Source organism: Mesoplodon mirus (genome assembly GCF_964341445.2).
Source record: "Mesoplodon mirus genome assembly, chromosome: 5".
Lineage (NCBI taxonomy): Eukaryota > Metazoa > Chordata > Mammalia > Artiodactyla > Ziphiidae > Mesoplodon > Mesoplodon mirus.
Window position 1 is genome coordinate 64072321 of NC_138980.1, and position 19658 is coordinate 64091978.

Consider the following 19658-nt stretch of genomic DNA (forward strand, 5'->3'; position numbering starts at 1 on the left):
TCCAGAGTGGCAAGGAGTTTGGAAATTAACATCAACTGATGAACAGAGGATGAATGGAGGAAGGAGAAAAGGACACTTGAGAACAATGAGGACAGCCTAAAAAGATATCCTGTGAAGATAAAGCAAACATATTGTTTTATCTGTTGGGTATGCCAGGCACAAAAATAACAGGTGGAAGTTATAGAAGAGCATCTATTAGAGCTGAACTGAGTGTGAAGTGGGAGGGGGCTTGCCTTATGTAATAAGCTCAAATTATTGTATCTATTTTAGTAGAGACTGAATGATGCTAGCTCTAAATATTTTAAAAGAGGCTGAATTATTGAGTTAAACATGGTGTTGTTGCTCTATTGGTAATACTTATTTTCCAGCATAGTATTCATTTAATCATATTTGAGTACTTACCAAGTGCCAGACACTATTTAAGAGCTTGAGCTATAGTAGATGAGGCCCCTGCTAACATACTGATGAGGAAAATCAAATAAATGACCAAAATTATTTCAGAGAGCCATGATAGAATAGTGTGGGGGGGAGGGGAAGGGAGAGGGGTATAGGCTACTTTAGATTTGGGGACCATAGAAGGCCTCTCTAAATAGCTGAGTGCTAAATAGTACAAAAGAACAAGTTTATAGGAAAGGTAGGGCAGCTCAGGCAGAAAAGATGAGTACAAAGGCTGGAAACAACCTTGGCATGTGTAAGGAACTGAGAGAAAGTCACTGAGGATGTTCTATGAGTTTAGAGAAGTGGACAGGGACCAAGTCAAGCAGCATCTTGTAGGCCATGAAATAGAGTTTAGATTTTATTCTTGGAGCATGAAGAAGCCAGTGCGTGGGGGAGGGGGGGTTCAAACAGAGGAAAACATGATGGAAAGTGGATTACAGGGTAACATCAAATACTTACCACACTCTTAATTTGTACCTGGTACAGTATTAGCAAAGAACTACAGCAGAGAACAAGAAAAACAAAGTTCCTGACCTTTATTGCTTACACTCTAGTTGAGGAGACACAGATAACCATCAAATAAATAAAATAATCTCAGACTGTGATGGAGTTTTTACTAGAGAGAGGTCTTTTTCAGATAGGGTGGCTAATAGCTTGTTGGAGGAGGTGTCATTCATTTGAGCTGAGTGAGACCTGAAGGAGAAGATCAGTCTTCATAGTGAGAAGAAACATGACAAGAGGCATGTGAAATATGTACTATAATCAGACTCTTTGTATTCCAAGAAGGGGCCATATCTCTGCCATCAGTTGGTAGGCACTGCCATGTGGTTCACCAGACCAGATCTCCACACATACTCTTAGGTATCTACTTCAAAGAAAGAAGTCACCTTGACTATCTATTGCCAAAAAAAAAGACTCCTCAAACCACTGCATCACAATTTGACAAGATTTTAAGTTGTTTGAATATACATATAAGCTACATATTTTTATCAGTTAAATTTGATCAAAGACATTCTTAGTACTTGCTCCTCATTTCAGAATCTGACCATGCTTGCTTAAAAAGTTAAAAACATGTTGACAGGGACTTCCCTGGCGGTCCAGTGGTTAAGACTTCGCCTTCCAACACAAGGGGTGTAGGTTCGATCCCTGGTTGGGGAGCTAAGATCCCACATGCCTCGCAGCCAAAAATCCAAAACATAATCAATGTTGTAACAAATTCAATAAAGAGTTTAAAAATGGTCCACGTCAAAAAAAAATCTTTAAACCAAAACAACACGTTGACTATATTTACTCTTCATAGTCACTTTCTAAAAGGCAATTTGAAGTCATTTAATTGGGATTAAAACTGTGAACAGATTTATATGAAACATCAACATATCCTCTTTTATAAAATTAATCTAATTCAGTTTTTATTTGGGGGGCACTCAAATTTAGACTTAAACAGTTATAGCATAACCTTATAGCATAACCTGGTATTTCTTATATAAAGTAGGAGTTAACAGAAATTTTTTCTCAGTGTTCAACTTTATTGGAGGGATAAATGGGTTACAGAAACAATAGCTTTAAGTGGGCATTCTTATTTCCCATTCTTGTATCCTTATGCTGTTGTGATAATCATCTTTTTTTTTTTTTCTGTTAAGTCCAAGATCACATTCTGTCAGAAAATTTAAAAAAAAACAGATCTTGAAGTATTTTTAAAAGCATGAATGAGGCTCAGTTTCAGGCTCTTAGTGTCATTTAAAAAGTTTGAGAGTCTATTTGAAAATCATAGATGTGATACTAACTGTTGAGAATCCTAACTGAGAATTCATTTGGGGTACCTTTAGTTGGAAGAATATTCAGTTTCATAATGCCTCATAGTCAGAGGCAGATTTTGGGTATCAGAAAGCCTAGAGTCAAGTTCTAATTCTGACCCTCTACGTAACTGTAAACAGAACACATATAGTTAGTTGTCTTTAGAATGGAATGCTGTGAGAAAAAATACCATTTGATTTTCAAATGGGTAGGATTTAAAACTGTGTTGTCTAACTGGACATATTCAGATACTACCATAAAACCTTTATTTAAATGAATAACTGGTAATAAATTCTGTAGAAATAAATTCTAAAATACTTAAATAAAACAAATGTAGAACAATAATTTCTCCACTATATTAAGGAAAGTTTACCAAAATTCTAATCCAGAGAGAGTTAGCATTAATTGCAATAGTTAGATGAGTTCATGGCTTTGCAAAATAGAACAAAAAAGTACTTTTTTGGGGAACAAGAATTATTTCTTCCTAACTCAAACACTGATATTTGTCTTTCACAGGCAGAGAATGGCTTTACCCTGCATGTATGACCAATGTAAACATATGCTATATGTTTCCTCTGAGTTAAACAGACTTCAGGTATCTTATGAAGAGTATCTCTGTATGAAAACCTTACTGCTTCTCTCTTCAGGTTGGTAGAACACCTACTCTAATATTCACCTAAATATTCAAAAGCATAAAATATAGAAGTCTAGAAACAAAGGTTTATTTGTATACAAAGCACTAATAATTATACCAAGTCTACTATTTCCTGCTAGTCAGGTACCTTAGATTTTCATAAATGTAAAATTTTAGAAAGGTACAGCCAGTGATACCAAGATTAATAAGATAGATAGGTATCATGGAGAAATGGAGAGGTATATGAGAATCACATGGCAGGGAGGAGGAGGTCTCTACCGATCTGGAATATCTACAGCCTTCTTCCTTCCTGCAACCTTTGACAATGCCACTATAGAAGACACAGAGAAGGAATGCCAACAAGAATGATTTTTGTTTCTCTACTACACTGTTATTTGGTGAAAAATTTTAGTTATACAATGAGTACTACTGTGTATAAGAAATTACAGATGAGACCTAATAAAACTTAAAAGCTTTTGCACAGCAAAGGAAGCCATAAACAAAATGAAAAGAACCCACAGAATGGGAGAAAATATTTGCAAACAAAGTGACCAACAAGGGATTAATCTCTAAAATACACAAACAGTTAATGCAGCTCAATATCAAAAAAACAAACAACCCAATCAAAAATGGGCAGAAGATCTAAACAGACATTTCTCCAAAGAAATACCGACAAAGAAATGGCCAAGCTGCTCAACATCACTGATTATTAGAGAAATGCAAATCAAAACTACAATGAGACATCACCTCACACCAGTCAGAATGGCTATCACCACAAAATCTACAAACAGTAAATGCTGGAGAGGGTGTGAAGAAAAGGGAACCCTCTTGCACTGTTGGTGGCAATGTAAATTGATACACCCACTATGGAGGACAGTATAAAAAGTTTCTTGAAAAACTAAAAGTAGAACTACCATATGATCCAGCAATCCTGCTCCAGGACATATATCTGTAGAAAACCATAATTCGAAAAGATACATGCACCCCAATGTTCTCTGCAGCACTATTTACAATAGCCAAGACATGGAAGCCACCTAAATGTCCATCGACAGAGGAATGGATAAAGAAGATGTGGTAATACACAACAGAGTATTAGCCATAAAAAAGAACAAAATAATGTCATTTGCAGCAACATGGATGGACCTAGAGATTGTCATACTGAGTGAAATAAGTCAGACAGAGAAAGGCAAATATCATATGATATTGCTTATACGTGAAATCTTAAAAAAAATGATACAAATGAACTTACTTACAAAACAGAAATAGAGTCACAGATGTAGAAAAACTTATGGTTGCCAAGGGGGAAGCGGGGGGAGGGATAAATTGGGAGACTGGAATTGACATATACACACTACTATATATAAAACAGATAACTAATAAGAACCTACCATATAGCACAGGGAACTCTACTCAATACTCTGTAATGGCCTATAGAGGAAAAGAATCTAAAAAGAGTGGGTATATGTGTATATACAATATAGCTGATTCACTTTGCTGTACAGCAGAAAGTAACACAACATTGTGAATCAACTATACTCCAATAAAAATTAATTTAAAAAAATTATGGGAGAAAAAGATATAACCTACAAAAGGTGTGCTTGATTACTATTAGAAGGTTGGTTAATGCAGCACTGGAGCTGGACTGCTGGACAGAGGTATTCTATCTAAAGTTTATAGAACAATCTTCAAAGTTTAGATGAAGTTATTGGTATATGAACTTCAGTGAGACTACTTTCAGTTAGCAAAGGCATACTAGAAAACTTTTGAAAAATACAAAGTATCTTTATCTTAGTAAAAATGTGGCATTTTCAACAACTAATAAAAGAAGGCTTCATTCCATTAGTAACTGTGGTTTCAAAGTTGCTAAATAACTGTAAGCTATGGATGCTGCACATGACTATATCTAAGCTTTTCCAAAGCACACATCAATATTAATGCTTTCATACTATCTTCATTTTACAAAAGGTTGCTTAATGTCACTAGATTTAAGGAATATTAATATTTCAATCAAAGTAAGAAAAATTTCCACAACCCATTAAAAATACTAATTTTTAAGGTTACCTGTAGCAGTACTCTTGTTAAAGAAGTGAGCTTGATGTTGTTTGAGGAAACAATTAAATTTCTGATCATGAATCATTTTGATTGGTAATATCCAGGTACAGGTCAGTGCTAAGATACCGACTAACCTTACTGGTAAAAAATGATGCTTTAAGTTTTATACATTCCAGACTCACTGAGCTATATGTTTTTTTTTTTCATTGTAGATGATAAGAAAAAGTAAATTGAACCAGTATATAACACTGGTTCTTTAAAAATAAAATCAAATCAGAAGAATGAAAATACATACCTTAAGATATAATTAGACATCTACTCTGATAGAACACTGATAGGTATCCTTACCTCCTGCTAAAAATGCTGGACTAAAACTTTGTGCAGGCAGGTACTGAAAGAGGTAAGCTGCATTCTGAAGCTAGCTTTCTCTTAGAGGATATTTGCAACGCCTGGTAAATTAGTATACTTAGTAAGTTTAAAGACAAGTGCAATTGTAAAAACAAACAAACAAACAAAAAACAATGATGGCTCTAAAGGCAGATTAGACACATTTGAAGAGGCTTTAAACTGAAATACATATCTGAAGAAATCAGCCAGAATACAATTTTTAAGATGCATATATATGTGTGTATACATGTGCATGTATTCATATTTATATGTGTGTTATGTATGTATGTAAATGAACAACAATAAGAGGCATGATTGAGGGAGGTCTAAAACAGTGCTTCACAACTCTTTTCGTGTCATAATGAACATAAAAAATAGCATTCATACATAGCACAATGAGGTAAATGAATAAGGCTACTTGCAACCAGTGGTGACCAGCATAACAGACATTATCAACACATTCGTAACCCATTCATAGCACACCAGTTGAAAAAAGCTCTGGTCTTATTATAATCATCAGAGATCCAGAATGAAAGGTGAAAAGATATAATGGCTGAAAACTTTCCCGAACAGCAGCAATTGAAGAAAGTGGAGTAAGTTTTTTCAAAAAGCTAAGGAAAAAAAACTGAAAAATGAGAGTGGCTTTCCAGTTTCAGCTCTCACAATTAAACAGCTTGGCAGTTATCACTCCCAACCTCACAAATAATTAAAAGCTGAGCAAACTGACAGTCAATGACTTTTTTTTTTTTTTAGATCCATCAGTGAAGTAAGGTCACAGGGCAAACCACTACCTGAAAATCTGGAGAAACAGGCAAATACAGAGAAGCTCAGCCAAGATCAGCTTTCTGGAAACAGAAGCTACCGGAGCCAGTAACATAGGAACACTTACAGTATTTTTGATGAATTTCTGGAGATCAAGTGAGGAATAGCTGGCATGTTAAAAACTCTGGGGACCCAGTCTTAGGGGGGTGTCCCCCACAGTTTTCTGGGGTTTACCAGGTTTTCAAGGTGAAGATCAGAGAAAGATTCCCTCATGTTTCTGACCTGGAGAAAAGGGCAAATAGATAATTCCAGCCCCCTTTACCTTCGTATCTCATGTAAGGGAGGAGAAGGAGGGGAAAAAAGGTTCAGAAGCACATCTAAAGGTCAGAGCCTAGGGACTCAGGCCTACTATAATTAATTTTAAAAAAAGAAAAAAGAAAAACCTGAGATTTAACCATAAAAGTTATAAAACACTCCACATCCCCAGCACCTTACAACCATATTAACAGAGTTCCAGTATAATCCAGAATTACAACTGGGAGAGCTACAGAACACAGCTGTTTAAGAAGGTGTTCTTAGGGAAACTCAAAGACAACAGGGGGAAAAAAATAAGAACAAGGAAATTAGAGGAAACTGAAACCTCTTAACGCCTGTAGCTTCAGCAAGCCTTAAACACAATCTGCTCCTAGCCAGATTAAAAGCCTAATTAATTACCTCAGTTCTGATATGTCATATCCAGCTTTCAGCAAAAAATTTAAAACTACAATCTGGAGAGAAAAGCATCAAAACCAGACTCAGACATGACACTGATGTTATAATTATCAGACAGGGAATTTAAAATAACAACAATTAATATATTAAGGGCTCTAATGGAAAAAGTAAACATACAAGAATATATGGGTTTTGTAAGCAGAGAGGTAGAAACTCTAAGAAAGAATTAAAACGAAATGCTAGAAATTAAAAATACTGTAATGAAAATGAAGAATGCTGGGCTCATCAGATTTGACACAGCCAAGGAAAAGAATCACTGAGCTTGAAAATCCCTCAGTGGAAACTTCCCAGACTCAAATGCAAAGAGAAAAAGAAATGAAAAAAAATGCAACAAAATATTCAAGAACTGTGAGGACAATTACAGAAGGTGTAACCTACAAGTAATGGGAATATCAAAAGTAAAAGAAAGGGAGGAACAGAAGAAATATTTGAAGCAATAAAGGCCAATAAATTTCCAAAATTAATGACAGACGCCAAAGCACAGATCCAGGAAGCTCGGAAAATACCCAGAAAGATAAATAAATAGCAAAAAATCTACACCTAGGCATATTTTACTCAAATTACAGAAAACCAAAGACAATAACCAAAGTTATTGGTTACTGGCCTCTTGAAAGAGGCCAGAGGAAAAAACAGCTTAGTTGTTCCTTATAAAGGAATAAGGATAAAAATTACATTCGAATTCTCATTAGAAACCATGCAAGCAAGAAGGTAGTGAACTATTTAGTGTTGAAAGAAAGAAAAAGATCACCCATGTAAGATTTGGTGTCCAGTGAAAGTACCCTTCATAAGTGAAGGCAAAAGGAAGACTTTCTCAGAAAAGAATCTGGGAGAATTAGTCGCTAGAAGACCTTCCTTGCATAAAATGTTAAAATAACTTCTGCTGAGGAAAGGAGATTAATTTAGTTCAGAAACACAGATCTACTTAAAGGAAGAGCTCTAGAGAAGGAATAGATGAAAATAAAATTTCATTTTTCTTCTTAATCTAATAACTGTTTAATAATAGCAACAGTGTATGGGATAATTATAACATATGGATAAGTGAAATGAATGTTAGCAATGTTAAAAGGATGGGGGTGAAGAATTGGGAATACTCTGTTTTAAGGACACCTGCACTACCTATAAAATAGTACAGTGCTATTTGAAAGGAGATGTAGATTAGTTGTAAATGTACATTGCAAACTCTAGGGCAGCCACTAAACACAATTTTAAAAAGAAGTAATGATATACTGAGAGGAGAGAAAAATAGAATCATATGAAACACAATAAAAACTAGAAAAGGAAGAAAAAAGGAAATAACAAGAGTGAGTAGAAAACAGTCACAGACATGTAGATATTAATCCAGATATCTCAACCACTTTAAATTTGAAAGGCCTAAGTATACCAATAGTCCTTTTTTTCTTTTCTTTTTTTTTTTGGTACGCGGGCCTCTCACCGTTGTGGCCTCTCCCGTTGCGGAGCACAGGCTCTGGATGCGCAGGCTCAGCGGCCATGGCTCACGGGCCTAGCCGCTCCACAGCATGTGGGATCTTCCCGGACCGGGGCACGAACCCACGTCCCCTGCATTGGCAGGCGGACTCTCAACCACTGTGCCACCAGGGAAGCCCAGTCCTTTTTTTTTTAAATGAAGGTCAAAAGAAAATGTGCCACCACAGATCCTCAGTAAAGTAATATACTTAGGCTAAGGAAAGTAATCCCATCTTTAAAGAGAGAAAAAAGAACAAAGAAAGTGGTAAATATTTAGATACATTTAAACTAACACTGTATAACAGTAATAGTGTCTTTGGGGAGTTAAAAAATAGAACTAAAGTACACAATAATTACATACATGCAAGAAGGCAAGAAGGTGGGCTTCCCTGGTGGCACAGTGGTTAAGAATCCCCCTGCCAATGCAGAGACACGGGTTTGAGCCCTGGTCCGGGAAGATCCCACATGCTGTGGAGCAGCTAAGCCTGTGCACCACAACTACTGAGCCTGCACTCTAGAGCCTGCGAGCCACAACTAATAAGCCCACGTGCCACAACTACTGAAGCCCACGCACCTAGAGCCCCTGCTCCGCAACAAGAGAAGCCCGCGCACCGCTACAGGATAGCCCCCACTCGCCCCAACTACAGAAAGCCTGCACGTAGCAACAAAGAGCCACTGCAGCCAAAGATAAATAAATAAAATAAATACATTTATTTTTTTAAAAAGGCAAGTTTGATAAGTTAAAAATGAGTTTAAATTTCAAGGATGACAACAAGAAATAGAGTGTACAGAGTATACAAAGTACATACCAAACCATGAGGGGTTGGAGGGAGAACATGGTAAGAAAAACCAATCCAAAAGAATAAAAGAAATGAGAGGCAGTGGGTGGGGAAGCATAAACAAAGGCATGATAAGAGGAAGTAACAAATAGATAGTACAAATAAATTCAAAGATATCAGCAATTTCATTAAATATAGATGAATTAAATGCTCCAAGGCTCCAAGATGAAAAGATATAGAAAGTGCAAGACTGGATTAAGAAAACAGTCCAACTTTGTGCTATTTATAAGAGATATACCTAAATAAAGATGTTGAGTGGCTGATACACTATGCATAGTGTAACCCAGTGGTGGCAAACCTTCTGTAAAAGGCCAGATGGTAAATGTTTTCAGCTTTGCATACAGTCTCTGTCAGTAGTACTCAAACTCTGCCCCTTGTGATGTGACCACAGTCATCAACAATACTTAAGGAGAACAGGTATGGCTGTGTTTCAGTAAAACTTTATTTACAAAAACAGGCTGCATGTAGTAGGTCATTGCTGACCACTGCTTCACCCAAAAGAAAGCTGAAGCAGCTACATTATTATCAAAATAGACTCTAAGGCCCCCCAAAACAGTTCTATATTTAAAGATACTCATTAGATAAAGCATTCTACTCACCAGGAAAATAATTCTGAATATATGGCCCTGAACTACATAAAGCAAAAATCCCAAGGATTATTGGGGGTAATTTAGAATGGATGAAATTCTTTTAAATATAAATACTGAATAGGATTTCTCCCCTAATTATTTTTAGAAGAGGACAACCAGCAGGGAAAAAAAATTATAAATAAGCAGTCATTATTTTAAAAATTAGCAATAACTAGATTATTTATAATAATGTGTAAAAATTAACCCACTTTAAACATGGCAGTGATAAGAGTATCACTCCTGATTAAGTAGCCTTCATTTTCACACTAATACTGACATCTCAGAAGTGTCAACTTTGCTTTATGGAATCAAGATGTTTTCATATGTATTCTTTGGTCTAATCCTAACCAAAATCCTATGAGAGTGATATACCACATTAAAAAAATGAAGGATAAAAACGTATGATCATCTCAATAAATGTAGAAAAAGCATTTGACAAAATTCAACATCCATGGGAGGGAGACGCAAGAGGGAAGAGATATGGGGATATATGTATAGCTGATTCGCTTTGTAACACAGCAGAAACTAACACACTATTGTAAAGCAATTATACTCCAATAGAGATGTTAAAAAAAAATTCAACATCCATTTATGATAAAAACTCTCAACAAACCCAGTATAGAGATAGGGTACCTGAACATAATAAAGGCCATATATGACAAGCCCACAGCTAATGTCATACTCAGTGGTGAAAAGCTGAAAGCTTTTCCTCTGAAATAAGGAATGAGAGACAAGGATGCCCACTCTAGCCACTTCTAGTCAACCTCGTACTGGAAGTTCTAGCCAGAGCAGTTAAGCAAGAAAAAGAAATAAAAGGCATCCAAATCAAAAAGGAAGAAGTAAAACTCTAACTGGGGTCTGCACATCCTGGGTGGTCTAATTATTACTGCCTGTTTAATTGTAATCAATAAAACTATTTGAAAAAAAAATTTTTTAAGAGGTAAAACCCTCACTATTTGCAGATTATCTGATTTTATAAATAGAAAACCCTAAAGATGCCATCAAAAAAACTGTTTGAACTAATAAATTCAGTGAAGTTGCAGGATACAAATTCAATTTACAAAAAATTAAGAAAATAATTCCATTTACAGTTGCATCAAAAAGAATAAAAAACATAGGAATAAATTTAACCACAGAGGTAAAAGACTTGTACGCTGAAAACTAAGACGTTTCAGTGAAAGAAACTGAAGGAAATAAAAAATAAATGGACATTCTGTGCTTACGTATTGGAAGAATTAATATTGTTAAAATGTCCATACTGTTCAAAGCAATCAACGGATTCAGTGCAATCCCTATCAAAATTCCTATGGCATTTGTCACAGATACAGAACAAACAATCCTAAAATTTGTATGGAAGCATAAAAGACCCAGAATAGCCAAAGCAATCTTGAGAAAGAAGAGCAAAGCTGAACACACGCCCTGGTTTCAAACTATATTATAAAGCTGTAGTCACTAAACAGTATGGTACTGGCATAAAACCATTCACATAGATCAATGGAACATAATTGAGAGCCAAGAAATACAGCAGTGCGTATACCGACAAAGGAGCCAGCAGTATACAATGGGGAAACGACGGTCTCTTCAGTAAAGATGTTGGGAAAACTGGACACCTACATGCAAAAGAATGAAACTGGACCACTATCTTACACCATACACAAAAATTAACTCAAAATACATCAGACTTGAACATAAGTCCTGAAATCATAAAAGTTCTAGAAGAAAACATAGGCCGTAAGCTCCTTGATGTCCGTCTTGGGGTTGATTTTTCGGATTGGACACCATAAGCCAAGGCAACAAAAAGCGAAATAAACAAATGAGGCTATATCAAACTAAAGAGCTTCTACACAGCAAAGGGAACCATCAACAGAATGAAGAGGCAACCTACCAAATGAGAGGAAATATTTGCAAATCATATATCTGATTAGGGGTTAATATCCACAACATATAAAGAACTCATACAACTCAATAGCAAAAAAACAAATACCCTGGTTTTTAAAATGGGCGAAGGACCTGAACAGACATCTCACAAAGACATACAAACAGTCCACAAGTACTAAGAAGGTGCTTAACATCATTAGTCATCAGGGAAATGCGTGCAACTCAAAACCACACCTTACATCTGTTAGAATGACTATTACCAAAAAGCCCAAAGATAACAAGTGTTGGCAAGGGTGTGGAGAAAAAGGGGACCTTTGTGCACTCTTCAGGTAATGTAAATTGGTGCAGCCACTATAGAAAACAGTATGGAGGTTTTTCAGCAAATTAAAAGTAGAACTACTGTATGATCCAGCAATTCCATTTTGGGGTATTTAACCATAGGAAAAAAGATATGGAAAAGAGAAGTGCACCCTCACGTTCACTGCAGATTAATTTATGATAGCCAAGATATGGAAACAGCCTAAGTGTCTGCTGATGGATGACTGCATAAAGAAAATGTGGTATATATATTCGCTGGAATATTACTCAGCCATAAGAAAGAATGAAATCTCATCATTTGCAACAACGTGGATGGACCTTGAGGGCATTATGCTAAGTGAAATAAGTGAGAGAAGACAAATACCATATAATCTTACTTGTATGTGGAATCTAAAAAGCTCATGGGCACAGAGTACAAACTGGCGGATACCAGAGTTGTGTGTGTGTTGGGGGTGGTGGTGTTGGGGGATGGGAGAAATGGGTGAAGGGTTTAGAGAGTACAAACTTCTAGCTATAAAATAAATAATTCATGGAGATGTACAGCAGGGTGCCTACAGTTAATAATATGATACTGTATATTTGAAAATTGCTAAGGGTAAAATCTTAAAAAGTTGATCACAAGAAAAGTTTTGTAACAATTTATGGTGATGGATGTTAACTAGACTTACTGTGGTGATCATTTTGCAGTATATACAAATATTGAATCATTGTGTTATACACCTGAAATTAATGTAATGTTATATACTAATTATATCTAAATTTTTTTAAATAAAAAAATTTTTTTAATTCACTGAGAAAGAGTAGGAAACGGGCTCAGGGAGGTTATACTCAAGTCCACAGGGCAAGTAAGAATGAAAAAGACTTCCTTCTCCTGAACCCACTGCTTTTCCTCTGTTCCAGCATTTTCTAAGATGTCAGCAGCAATGAAGTTTAAGTTGGGGAAACAATGTGTTCCCCTCCCTAGAGAGTGTGTAATTATAGCTCTGAGCAGTCCTGAAATCCAGAAATCTGCCTAACTTTGTATTACACACTTAGTTTTGCTAAATTCTGACCATCAAATCCTTTTTTCCCTAATCATCATTAACACAGAACTGGAGCACACTTTAAGAAATGTAGCATCCACATAAGTCATAATCTCTGCAAGACTAAGTGAAACCATGGTTAACACTCTGTTCACAGTCCTTACTGGCATCATTTTTTGAAGAATAGTATAAAAAACTGATTTTATACCAACTTTATGGTCCATGAGGTATTTTCTATATTTCTATACATAAGGGAAGGCAGATATTTGCTCCCCAGTAAGGCATATATATAAGCCACATAAAAAATCAAGTTTCTTTTTAGATTGGAATTATACCAACTCAGTATGTTAACACATTGATTAATAAAATGTACTGCATGCTGATTTTAAGGTCCTAATTGACTGGTGATATCACAGACATTCCAAGATGTAATTGGAAGAATAAACACTGTTTTGTTGAAACCGTCTATGTCTGTACTAGAATTAAACTCAAGGGCAGAATGACAGCCAATGTATTATTTATTTGGTCTTCAAATTAGCTTTGTGAACTAGGGAGGAAGGTGTTTACCAGCTCCATTCATAGATGAGAAACAAAGTGATAAACCCAAAGTTAAGTCCTCCAACTTTCTATTATCCCATATTCTCTCATGGCTGTAGTTTCATAATCCTTCAAAAATGCTTATGTTTTAATGGAGTGCATTAAGAACAGATAAGACTATGTAAATCATGAAATGTGCTACTACTAATAAATAGCCTACTTGTATAAATGAAAAGTTATCACAAGAAAATTCTTTAATTGATTACATCTTAACCTTTTAGTTCCTAAGGAAGGTTTGAAGAGTCAAGAGCTATTTGATGAAATTAGAATGACCTACATCAAAGAGCTAGGAAAAGCCATTGTCAAGAGGGAAGGAAACTCCAGTCAGAACTGGCAGCGGTTTTACCAACTGACAAAACTCTTGGACTCCATGCATGATGTAAGTGTCAAAAATCCAAATATCAAAAGAATTTTCTGAGACATAAAGTATGTCCTGATTAGTGTATATAATTATATACCAGTAGTTGTTGGGTTTTTTTTTTTTCCCATTTATGGACTTTTGTGATGGTTTGATTTCAACCTGTAAAGTTCAGCTTGGCACACATTTCTCCTAAGACCAATTATGAAATACTGTTTCATCTAGTTATGTGCATCTAACATCATGATGCTAGTACAGAATTTAACAGCACTATTTTTTTTAAAGGTAGAATTCCTTATTTTTGTATGCATTTATCCAGTAAGTTCGAATGTGTCCTTCATATACTATGGTGCTGCAATTCTTCACAAAATACTTAATTCCATATAATTCTATATACAACTAAAGAAATTCAAAGATTTTTGGTACCTGAGTGCTCATTTTATTTAGGTAAACTTCTTTTTCACCTGGGGAATTCCAGCAGAGATTGGTATATTCTAAGTCAGAAATTTAAAAAAAGAGGCCAACAACAAGCATGAGATATCCCTACTGCTAATTTTTTGACTGTTCATTACTATATATTCTCTTGCAGGTGGTTGAAAATCTCCTTAACTATTGCTTCCAAACATTTTTGGATAAGACCATGAGTATTGAATTCCCAGAGATGTTAGCTGAAATCATCACCAATCAGATACCAAAATATTCAAGTGGAAATATCAAAAAACTTCTGTTTCATCAAAAGTGACTGCCTTAATAAGAAAGGTTGCCTTAAAGAAAGTTGAATTTATAGCTTTTATTGTACACACTGTCAATCTGTCCTGTAGCAGTTTTTTCTTTTTTTTGTTTTTGTCTGGTTTTGGTTTTGGTTTTGTTTTAAATACGCACTACATGTGGTTTATAGAGGGCCAAGACTTGGCAACAGAAGCAGTTGAGCCATCACTTTTCAGTGATGGGAAAAGTAGAAAGTGATAGTTGGTGGATCCCAGAAATTAGAAACAATAACATGGGGGTAAGCTCCACTTTCAGAGAAGGATGGCACCTAAACCACCAGTGCCTGAAGTCTGCGTGATGAACTTTCTGCTCATACTTTTCACAGTTGGCTGGACAAAATTTTCTAGACTTTTTGTTGGTGTATTTTCCCCTGTATAGTTAGGATAGCATTTTTTGATTTATGCATGGAAACCTGAAAAAAGTTTACAAGTGTATATCAGAAAAGGGAAGTTGTGCCTTTTATAGCTATTACTGTCTGGTTTTAACAATTTCCTTTATATTCAGTGAACTATGCTTGCTCATTTTTTCTTACATAATTTTTGTATTCAAGTTATTGTACAGCTGTTTAAGATGGGCAGCTAGTTCATAGCTTTCCTAAATAAACTCTAAACATTAATCTTCTGTGTGAAAATGGGTTGGTGCTTCTAACCTGATGGCACTTAGCTATCAGAAGACCACAAAAATTGACTCAAATCTCCAGTTTTCTTGTCAAAAAAGCTCATATTTTGTACATATCTGCTTCAGTGGAGAATTATATAGATTGTGCAAATGAACCGTCCTAACTGGTGTAGAGCCCCTAGTCCAGTGACCTGCTGGGTAAACCATGGATTACAAAAGACTAATTAAAAAAATAAAAACATAAAAAATAAAAATAATAAAACTACCAAGAGGCCCTGTTTGTACCTAATGCCCTATCTCTGCAATGGTTAGATGGCAAGAAAGTTGGTAAACTGTCTTTCAGGACCTTTTGTTGTAGTTTGTATAACTTCTTAAAAGTTATGATTCCAGATAACCAGCGGAAACACAGCTGAGAAGATTTTAATCTGTCCAAGTAATTTCCCCCACTAAACTTTACGCACCCCCCCCCAAAATCTGTAATATGGCAAAAGTGGCTAGACACCCATTTTCACATTCCCATTTGTCACCAATTGGTCTTTCTTTCCTGGGGGTATAGGAAAGCTCAGCTACTGATTTTTTCTGATTTAGGACTATATGTCAGACTTCCATGTTCGTAAAACTATACATCCCTCACATCCTTATGTGTGCCATGGAGTTCAACAAAAGTCATGTGAATTTCTCCTCCTCACTGTTGAAAATTATCATTTTAAACAAGATAGAAGCTGTAGTAGCCCTTTCTGTGTGCACCTTACCAACTTTCTGTAAACTCAAAACTTGTATTTACTAAGCCACAAGAAATTTGATTTCTATTCAAGGTGGCCAAATTATTTGTGTAATAGAAAACTGAAAATCTAATATTAAAAATATGAAACTTCTAATATATTTTTATATTTAGTTATAGTTTCAGATATATATCATATTGGTATTCACTAATCTGGGAAGGGAAGGGCTACTGCAGCTTTACATGCAATTTATTAAAATGATTGTAAAATAGCTTGTATAGTGTAAAATAAGAATGATTTTTAGATGAGATTGTTTTATCATGACATGTTATATATTTTTTGTAGGGGTCAAAGAAATGTTGACGGATAACCTCTATGATTTATAATGTGTGCGAGCATTCATACAGGCAGCAGTGGGCTCAGAAACCAAACAGGTCTGCTCTAGAGGAAGAGGGAAATGGAGACTGGCCCTGTGTGCTGTGAAGGTTCTCGAGGCTCCGTCCCATTGAGGTCAGAGAGGAAGTAACCCTCTGCCTCCCAGAATGGCCACCCTTCTCATTCCAACAGTGAGTCTGTCCGCGCAGGTTTAGTTTACTGAACCTCCCCTTGCACTAAAGTGTGTAATCAGGGGACAGAAAGGCGGTGCTTACACACCTACAGGCACCATCACGTACAGCCTCTCCAACAGTTTAATAAAAACAGAGGCTTTAGAAGTTTGGCAATAATATGCATAGAGGTACCAGCAATATGTAAATAGTGCAGAATCTCATAGGTTGCCAATAATACACTAATTCCTTTCTTTCCTACAAGAGTTCATTTCCAAATGAGGACATGTTTATGTTTTCTTTGAATGCTTTTTGAATGTTCTTATTTTTCGGTATTTTAGAGAAATTATTTAATAAAAAATGTAATCATTTGCTTTTTGAATGCTCTCTAAAAGGGGCTATTCCTTTGTAATTGTTTAAATTGATCTCAAAGTATTTTAAAATGGTTTGTAACCCAGCTGGATGTGAAATTTTTGGTGCCTAAGAAATACCGCTTGAATATTATCATCAGCGACAGTGTTACGTTTCAGAAAGAGCTTCTGAAAGATAAATTATTATTCATTTATAGAACGCTGCAGAATGCACATCACACGGGAATCTGGACTTTAGCCCCAACGACCTTGGCTCCCCAAAAATAGAGCTCAGTGAATAAAAGATATGTGCACTTTGTGGTTAAAAGGAAATGGACTGACACTCATAAAACTATAGGAGGCTGTACATTAAATGAAAAAAGAAGCTGTGACAATTTAGGATATGTGGGAAAGAAGAAATTTACCTGAATTATATGTGAGTATAATTATGGATTTAAGTGAAGAAAGCTATGGTGCTATTTGAAAGCAGCTTCATCTTCTATGTATGTGGTATCTTGCCATCCCAAACTGTTGACATTTGTAGTAATTTCAGCGAGAGGTGACGTGCCTAGGTGACTCACAACAAATCCTGAAAAGTATTTTTAATTACTGGTGGAAAAAAGTGACCCTCTCTGTATTTTTAGGCCTTGCTATGGGATACTATATAAGTGCTTTGGGATATGTATACCCAACTGTCTAAAACTATGAGGGGACCCTAAAAAGAGCACCTTCCTTCTCCTGAAAAAAAAAAAAAAAAAGACACCCAAGAAGGAAAACTAGCATGATTAGTGTTTATGAAGAGCTTAATATTTAGCATAGGATGAGCTCTGGATATGCATATAAAGGAAAGCCAGCCTCATTTCAGAACTGGGGGATGGGAGAATGAGCAATTCCAATTTCACTTATCTATCTACACAACCTATTATCGTTAAGTCTTATCATTTTAGTTCTCTGTTAAGTATCCTAAAACTACATCACCATGAGATAAACAATATTATTATACTTTGATCTGATAGAAGTCAAGAACTGTGGCAGCCCTCAGTGAGATTTTGATCTTGGTGGATCACCCAAAAGACTGTAGCTGTAGAAGAAAGTGTTTTTCTGTGCCTGGTTTGAGAATTGGAAGAGAAAATAAGAGTGTAAGGAGGACATGTTAACCACTTGGAATGGAAGTTCATCGTTTTCAGTCAGCCTGGTCCACCAAGGATTAGTTACCAGGTTTTTGGGAAAGGATTACCTTCTCTCTAGAAAATGCCTGAAAGAAGGATTTTATTTTCTGATGAAAGGCTGTATGAAAATACCCTCCTCGAATAACTTGCTTAACTACACATAGATTCAAGTGTGTCAATATTCTATTTTGTATATTAAACAAATGCTATATAATGGGGACAAATCTATATTATACTGTGTATGGCATTATTAAGAAGCTTTTTCATTATTTTTTATCACAGTAATTTTAAAATGTGTAAAAATTAAAACCAGTGACTCCTGTTTAAAAATAAAAGTTGTAGTTTTTTATTCATGCTGAATAATAATCTGTAGTTTAAAAAAAAAAGTGTCTTTTTACCTACGCAGTGAAATGTCAGACTGTAAAATCTTGTGTGGAAATGTTTAACTTTTATTTTTCATTTAAATTTGCTGTTCTGGTATTACCAAACCACACATTTGTACTGAATTGGCAGTAAATGTTAGTTAGCCATTTACAGCAATGCCAAATATGGAGAAACATAATAAAAAAAAATCTGCTTTTTCATTATATGACTCCAACATGCTTTTGTAGAACTCATGCAGTTCCAATTTTCCTGCTTTTTCCCTCCCTCTTCTACTGAAGGTGGAGTTACCACTTCAGGAAGACGTAAGATGCTAAAGTGGACATTTCAATGTCCATGTGGCAATGGTTACATGTTAATATGGCAGAAATTCAAAATGAGCTTAACCCTGGCTTCAAAGACCCAAAGACTGTCCCATCTATGCCTCAAATGGTCATGTACCAACTACTGCAAAGGCTATTAAGGGAAGGAAGAACTCACTCACTCCTAAGCCTTCTCCAACTGTAACAGTCTTTCTTTATCATGAAAATTGATATTTTATGTAAATAAATGTATTATCTAGTCAAAATTCTTATCTTAATTTAAAATCAGCTCTTTCTCCAGAAAAGGACATAAACATTTAGTAAATATAGCAATGTTGCACATTATAGACAATAAAAGCAGAAGGGGTAAAATGGTAAGCCAGCTATTCTATACAATCTATATAGTATTTCCAAAAGCAGCATATTGTGTTCAGGTCATATCCATGAACTGGATGATCTAACAAACTTTCCTATCAATACTCTTCTCTCCACAAGTGACCTCCATCCCTAAGGGTATTATGATTTTAAAACCAAGTTTGCCTTACCCATCATATGTGGACCACGTATTTGCTATGTACCCACTATATGATAAATACTGAAGCTAGAATATGAACAAGAAAAATACTATTGCTACCCTCAGTCACTTGCAAAAGTGTATACAACAAACCTCCTTTCCCAGTGTCTTAAGGTGCAATGCAGAAGTGCCAGATGATATGGCAGTAGTATGTATACACATTATTGCTTTACCATTCACTTCAAGTATTAACCTTACATTTGTAGAACACTTTCACATACATTATACTAGTTAATCCTCGCCTACCCAATAAATGAATGAAATAAAAACAAATTCTGAGGAAGAT

At 35.6% G+C, this 19658-nt stretch overlaps 1 protein-coding gene across 6 annotated transcripts in view; it reads left to right on the forward strand.

Annotated features, from left to right (window-relative positions):
• Window positions 1-18450, forward strand: part of NR3C1 (nuclear receptor subfamily 3 group C member 1) — a 125424-nt gene extending 106974 nt beyond the window's left edge. For all 6 annotated transcript variants that reach the window (XM_082620918.1, XM_082620916.1, XM_082620921.1 and 3 more), the window contains exons 7-9: window positions 2749-2879; window positions 13807-13964; window positions 14533-18450. In XM_082620918.1, coding sequence (XP_082477044.1) covers window positions 2749-2879; window positions 13807-13964; window positions 14533-14685 — 442 coding nt within the window. In that variant the 3' untranslated portion in view covers window positions 14686-18450. The remainder of the gene's footprint in view (window positions 1-2748; window positions 2880-13806; window positions 13965-14532) is intronic.
• Window positions 18451-19658: the final 1208 nt, after the last annotated feature.